Genomic DNA, 7,890 nt, shown 5'->3' with positions numbered 1-7,890 from the left:
CTTCTCTTCTTTTCTCTGAAACAGAGTGAACCTTTTTTGTTTGAAACTCTGTAACATTAGTAGCAAAAAAGAAAAAAAGAGTTGATAAATGCCCCTTTTAAAAAGTTTTATGAGAAAATTATGCTAAATACCTATCCAGATCAAACTTATTATTCATTTTTACTCATACTACATTTTCTTTCAATTTAACCTATTTGGCCCAAAATAACTACCCTACCTAAATCCCCGACAAGTGTACAGGTAGGCATTCTTAGGGATTCTATTTAGAGATTAACCAATAGTTATTTTATCCTGAAATATTAAACTAAAAATCTTAACTTCAGGATATTTCAGGATATTTTTGTCCTAAAAAAATTAAACTAAAAAATTGAAATTGTACTGGCTAACTCCTAAATATTAGCCCTTTAGAGTGACTATCTGGTGTCAATCCTACCCTAAACCCCTCATCCCTTATCCCAGAACTAACTACTCTGATACAAAAAGAAAGTTTAGAGCATAGGTCCAAACAATGGGCGGTAGAGTAGCCCAAAGTTGTGACTTCCAATTTCATCGAGCCCGATGATTACATTTCTAAAAGTTATGCTTTTCGGCTCTGAAAAGTAGCCATTATCATAGAGTTTCAACTTTTATAAATCACTCACATAAGTGGGGTACAAATTAGAAAACTTTTTAATAGAAGGCTCAATATCCATCCAACTTAATTCTTTGTTTCTGATTTCAAGAATCCATAGAAAATAAGCAAATTTAAAGAAAAGATTTTTACCTATTTATATTCCGTTATAAACTTAATTACTCTTCATAGAGAGGTTATTACTTAATTATAGTAGCATATACAATTTACCATTTATATACAAGATAATATATTAGACTCCAATCTTACCCATGTAATATAGGCTTCATTTTCTATATTTTTTTCTCTGTATAGATATTTCTCGCTCTGTTCCTTTTCGATTCGGCTTTTGCATATGATCATGCTCGGAGTTTTGAAGAATGGTGAAGAAAAATAATTCGACTGATTAAAAGCCATAGAATACATACATGAAGCACCAATACAAATGGGTTGCCAGAACTTTTTTTTAGATGAATAAACAAGAAATTGTCAACAGAGGTGGCATTTGGAACTAAACTGAAACTAATTAACAGTGTAATTGAGAAGTTGTCCGTGTCTACATGAGTTTAAACTCCATTGATAGCCATTAGAAAGCTTTGAATTCGAAAATTAAAATTTGCAAAATTATTTTTTGTTTTGATTGGTGTTGTTTCGAATGATTGGGAATATCCTTTGGACTTTATATCTCAGTTTTGAGAGAATTTGGTGAAATTTCGAGGTGGTTTTGGTTGTAATTTCAGATTGAAACTCGAAAAAGAAGATATAAAAAATTATATATATTTTGTATGTGGAGTGTAGAAACGGTATACAAAATATCTACAACTTATATAATTGTATACAAGTTGTATATAAATTATAGTTTTTGATCGGATTCTGTACAAAAAAAATTATATTTTAGTTGTAGATAAATTATAGATTTTGACTGAATTTGTATATATATTATAAAAAACTTTAGTTACTTTTTGTAAATATAAAAACTTAGACAATCCGAATAAATATGTTTAAAATATTGTATAAATAGGAAAAAGTCTTTAAAGAAGCTATATATAAGTCAATTCATGGCCCAAATTTCTACATTTAGTAAAAGCATAAATGCAACACACATCTACAACGGATGATTTATCAAAACATATGAGAAAAGAAAACATCATAGCCTAATCATTACAATAAAACTTGGAACGTGGAAGAGCTATTATACAAGCAAAATATTTTCTAATGACGTATTTTTATGAGGCCCAACTTACTAAAGACGCCTGTTCTTATGAAGGTTCAACACAGCAAGCAACACCAACAACAAAAACAAGGCGGAACCAAGAAGGGAAATAACAATGGCCGCCGCAACTTGACCACAGAACCTATCAAACTTGTCGCACACCTTGGTCCATCGGACGTGGGAGTTCCCTTTGTATCCGATGAGGCCGACGGCCAAGGCGGCACCACCACCGGAGAAGAGCAGCGCCACCGTGATTAGGTCCAAGAGAATGATCATTAAGGAGAGACCTTTCTTTTTCCCCCTATTTGCCAATGAAAGGACTAAGGATATAACTGCATATGCACATGCTATTGCATTCACAATCACAAAGTACCTGAAATATATTTTGATCATAAAAATCACTCATAAATTATATAATAACACCCTTAGCTTGTTTCAAGATATATTCTCACCGAATCCTTGATGTTTTGGAGATAATTGTACTCGTGTAGCTTTAATGTTTCCATTTAAAGATTAAATTAACTTAATCAAATTTAGCTATGATAATCAAAAGATCAGAGTAGCCAGAATTTTAAGTTTATATATAGGTCCAGGGTTCTAGTTCTTTCAAGTTACCGGATTCTAAATTAAGAATTTGTACATGTTCAATGAATTTATTAGAGGATATACCGAATTTAATTTGGATCAGAATTATTAGGTTCGATCGAGTCCGTAAGCTAAGCTCATAAGCAAAAAATAGCAAAAGAAATTTGTTTAGAAAAGAAAACATTTTTGGCATCAACAAGCTTTTTCTAGTCCTCACTTACCTTACTAATGCAGCAGCTGAAATAGTCAAATGACATGCTATATATAGAAAAAAGAAAGAGCGAAAGAAGAAATCGGCTTTACTTAATGCGAAGGTTTTTAGTTCTAGATAACTAAAGTACAAAATAGATCACGTATCGTATTAATTTGGCATGAATGTGGATAATCGAGAGAAACTGTGGCACATGTAGCCAGTAATACTTATCCAAGATTTTGGGCATATTTCTGGGGTCAACTTAATTTATTGGAGAGCAAAAACAACAACATTTAAATCATCAATTCGTCATGCATAACTCATCATTATTGTCATTGAGAAATTGAATAAATTATCTTAAATTAGAAAATAAGATGAAGTCCAAGTGCATGTGAGATCACGACGTTAGAGATACTAGAAGATACGTTACGTAATTTATCAGATAATATATCTGAAAATCTTTTAGGAAAAATATAAACGTAGCTCTTCAACTCGGAAACAAAAAAAAAAGTAAAATAGAAAAAGGGATGAAGAAGAAAAGAGAAAGAGACTGCCAAAAAAGGTACTTTATGGCGTTTCGTAGGAAAATTCTGTGAAAGTTTGAGATATATAATGAGTATTTTGTGAAAAATTCAGCTGGTATATATAAATATATTTATATAGATAAGATTAGATGTCACTAGTATATTTTTATTATCGGTGATAAAATCACTGACTCTATCTTTTCGTAACCTTGTGTGTTTCTCTCTCCACATAGTAAACAGAGATCTAGAGTAGAAATTTTTTCCATTTTGGTTGCAAGATATTTATTCCTCTTACATATTCTTCCTAACTTCCTCGCCCACTTCTAATTGCCCTATTGATTCAATTCATAAGGCTAACTAATGTTGTTGTGAGACTTTGATTAGGTCGATTATTATAGGCTAGTTAGCTACTTCTAGCTTTTTTATACTGGCCCTTTCACTTTAGTGTAGTTTTAGTCGGATTTGGCTCACCTTCTGGAATCTTTTCATTTCCATCAATGAACATTTAATTTAATGACACTTGTCCTCTCTCATATTTAAGGGTCAACGTTTATTTAGAGTAAATTTTGATTAAACTAAATATTCTTTTGCTTGGTTAGACTTAGACTTAAATTGGAAAAAGAAGATAGTAATCCGAAAATTTTGCTTAGTTAGTCGGAGAGGAAAAATATTTTCTTACCAAGACTAAAACTAAAAAATCCTACTCCATCCGTTTCAATTTATGTGAACCTATTTCATTTTTAGTCCGTGCCAAAAAGAATGACCTCTTTACTTATTTGGAAATAATTTACCTTTATACAATGATTTATAGCCACACAAAATATATGTGCCTCATTTTACACCACAAGTTTAAAAATCTTTTTCTCTTTTCTAAAATTCTGTGCCCAGTCAAATGGGTTCACATAAATTGAAACGGAAAAAGTATATTTTTTTATTTGTCCTCTTTCAGATCTATGGGCTAGGGTTTATTTAGAGTAAACTATGGTTAAACTAATCTCTTGTTGGATTAGGCTTTAATTGGAAAGAGAAGATAGTTATCCGAAAATTTTGTTGCAATTTCATTCTGATTGGAAAAATATTTTTTTACCAAGATTAAAACTAAAAGATCCTATATTTTTTCATTAATCAATATCCTCTCTGACTAACTAATTTTGTCATTAAATGAAAAAATATACGGTAGTAGGATTTTTTAGTTTTAGTCTTGGTAAGAAAATATTTTTTCTCTTTGCCTAATTAATTTTGTCTGTCCAATCAGAACGAAATTGTCTGGCAAAATTTTCGGATTACTATCTTCTCTTTCCAATTTAAGTCTAACCCAGCAAAAAATATTTAATTTAACCAAGATTTACTCTAAATAAACCTTGATCCTTAGATCCCAAAGAGGATAAATATTATTAAATTTAATGTGTATTGATTGAAATGGAGAGATTGCCAAATCCGTTTTAGCCTATCTAAGTAAAGTCACGGCTCGTTAGTGGGAATAAAAAGCGATACCCGTATCACAACAAGGCACATGCACGTTTAGGGGGAGGAATCGTTATTGTAGTAAAAAATGCTGGGACAAAAGTAGCTACTTAGGATAATTAGTGCTATTGTCCAGTTTGATGGGAATAAAAAGGCGGTACCCTTAGAGTGTTTGCTATATATTGCAAAATTCGAAATCATTCACTAAGTACTAAATTACTAATAACTTGTCACTTATACTCATTATCTTTTAAGATATCATATATGTTGCGTTCATGTAACTGCTCACAGCACGGGCGGGAGGAGTTAATCTAACCTCTTTCGTCAATAAATCACGCCGTATATATAAGGTCATTTTTTACTTAAAAAAAAATATATGTACTAGATAATGCACACCCTCGATGAAAATTCAACATTCGCCGCTGGTTTGACTGTATATACCAAATTAAAGATAAACAAAGAGATGCTTGAATGCTTACACAAAGGCCGACATATGATGCCACTTAGCAGTAGCCCGAACATTAATCGCCGGTAATGTGGGGACTAACTGGACAGCAACAACGGTAGTCTGTTTGTCAACTCCGAGAACAATGGCAGCTACAAGTGTAAGTACAAAGGCTAAAAACCTCAAACCAAAGTCTGTCCATCTTATGATTTGCTTATTAGCCACCCCAACTACCTTTCTACCTCCTCCATTCATATTGCTCTCTGTCTCCATTATATTTAAGAGTTTAAGTGAAAATATTCAAAGAAGGAAGAATCTGAATATGGTTGGTGTGGTGCTATTGGAAAGTGAAGGAGAAGGGTTTATATAGTAATACAGAAAGTCAAGTGGACAATAAAAGAGGGGGTTCGTAGTATATGTTTGAACAGAGACGTGTGAAAGAGAAAACTTTCATTTTTTGTGGGAGGGTTGTTGGGGGGGTGGGGGTGGGGAGAGTCGAGTGGATATTGGCGAAATCAGAAATTATATCAAAGGGAAATTTAAAAAAATACAAGTAGATCATACATAATATTATATGAGATTTAAACTTGTAATCTAAAGTAATTTTTAATTTATACTTAGCCTATACGAGAAGCTTTATACAAGAAATACAACTACAGTCATACCTCTCTATAACAATATCGCTATATAACAATCATTCACTATAAAAATCATGTTTTATGGAATTAATTTTTATACTATGTTACAATATATTCTCTATAAAAGTTCTTCGCTATAATAATCAAAATAATTCGGAACAAATGAGATTGTTATAGAGATATTTGACATTAGAAAAAAATTGAAAATTGCAAAGAAATAAAATTAATGCCAAAGCTAAAGGGGTCACGTGAAGGCCTTTAATTTCTACCTCATACATGAGGTGCCGGCGGGGTAAGATGAGGTAATGAAATTCGGGGCGTGCACCTTGTCCACAGTCACTTGATATCGGTTCCCCGAAAATTTAATTATATATAATACTAAGCAAAATAAAAATATTTTTATTTAAATTTAGATAGAATACTACTTGTAATTATAATATATTTTATTTATTTGTCTATATATTTACAGCGCTTACGAAAATTTTACGCTGCTGATGAACTTACTCCATGTAGATCTTGGGAGGTGACGGGTGGGGTACGTGTATGAATATATATAGTAGCTTGGAAAGAAGACGAATGAAGTGGGAATACAGGTAAGATATGGCGTTTACATTTATTATTTGTGAGTTACAAGAGATTTTTGACTCTTCTAATTTGACAACTGGAATGGTCTCAATGCAGGTCTGTACTAGTAATATTTTATAGTATATGAATAAATATGATTATTTTGACTTTTCTCTTTATATTCAGCAGTAACGTCGTATTAATTACGTGAGCGGTTTCGCTTGACATAATAAATGATTCCTCTTTCCGTTATTATTATGAGTTAAATATAATAAAGAAAAAACGCCAACTTTAATTAAGAGTATGGAGTATGGACCATAATACTTCTATGCTTAATAACTATTTTTTTGTTTTGAAGAAGATTGAACGTCTGAAGTAGATTTTATACATGACATGTTTGAATTTTTGTTGCAATAATTTTTTTCCGTAACTAATTTGATATTTACTACAATTACTAATATGATAAAAAATTTATACTCCGTATGGAATCCATCGATATCATAATACAATATTAAAGGATTATTTTCTATCACCATTATGACAGTTAGCAGTTTCATTGCATGGAGTAATTGAGCTTTACCTACAATATATAACAGTAAAATTATAAAATTTATTTTTTATCATATTAAAGTAATTGAACTTTGTGTGAATTAATCAAAAATGAAGATTAAACTTCTAATGCTAGGTAATTGTTCTTTTCTCATTGTATTGTTTCATTTAAATATCATTTTAATTGTCTTTTGTTTTTAAAGTATGAGCAACCAAAAGTTTTACACGGTGATAGTAATTGCAAGATAAAAGCATATAATCTGAAAAAAAACTGAGGTGTAAATGATTTTTTTATGGATCACACTTGATTAAAAAAAGTAATTTTATAAACTCGAGTGATTTTGAAACAGGTAAGTGTATCCCCATATCATTGAAAATTAGCTGGAATATCACCACCACATCTATTTCCATGGTTATTTTTTTTTTTGGAAAGAAAGCACAATGAAGTGGTCGAGAACCACGAGTTCTTATGTTTTAAATTCCAGTAAAAGCAAAATATTATATGAATTTTTCATATGGGTTTAATCTTAATCGACAGAGTTATTCAATATTTATAGTGGTAGGAGATAATAATATTTCCAAAAATTTGGTTGAAAGATGGCATTCAATCAAAATATTATTTTTTATTTTATCTGAAACCTTGATATATTTATGTACAGTGAAGAGTGCAAGTTGGTGCATTAAATGAAGAGGCAAGAGAGAAGATGAACAAACTCCACTTAAATGCAGCACAACGGCCAGAAAGGGACAATATATTGCATCTCGGTGCGGAAACCCCAACATAACATTAATAAAAACTTCATATTTGTTTCTTTTTTGGGGGGATTGTTTTTGTTATATATATCAAATCAATTAGGCTCCAAAATTAGCATTCAACAAATCTCAGATGATTGTGGTTTAATTGCTAATGACCTTGTTTTTTATTAACAAACGATTGACGTCAATTCATCTAAGATGTTATATATGGTTCTAAATTTTTCTTACTATCTGTCTGTATTATATCATTTTTTGAGGTTCTTGCCTGCCCCTTTAAAAAGATATTTACTAGCAATACTGATAGTATTATTTGCCTTACATTTCCTGTATTTTGTTAAACATCTCGATT

The 7,890-nt window shown here is 31.1% G+C and overlaps 1 protein-coding gene across 1 annotated transcript; it reads right to left on the bottom strand.

The window, feature by feature from the left end:
• Positions 1-1,671: 1,671 nt before the first annotated feature.
• Positions 1,672-5,387, bottom strand: LOC107815788 (CASP-like protein 1E2). Its single transcript, XM_016641418.2, has 2 exons — positions 5,069-5,387; positions 1,672-2,196 (listed from the first exon to the last, which is right to left on the bottom strand). The coding sequence occupies exons 1-2, from the start codon at positions 5,305-5,307 to the stop codon at positions 1,854-1,856; spliced, it is 582 nt and encodes a 193-aa protein (XP_016496904.1). The 5' UTR covers positions 5,308-5,387; the 3' UTR covers positions 1,672-1,853.
• Positions 5,388-7,890: the final 2,503 nt, after the last annotated feature.

The sequence above is a fragment of the Nicotiana tabacum genome, chromosome 14 (genome assembly GCF_000715075.1).
Source record: "Nicotiana tabacum cultivar K326 chromosome 14, ASM71507v2, whole genome shotgun sequence".
NCBI lineage: Eukaryota > Viridiplantae > Streptophyta > Magnoliopsida > Solanales > Solanaceae > Nicotiana > Nicotiana tabacum.
Note: the sequence above shows the minus strand (reverse complement) of the source record. Positions and strands in the feature narration are given on the sequence as shown.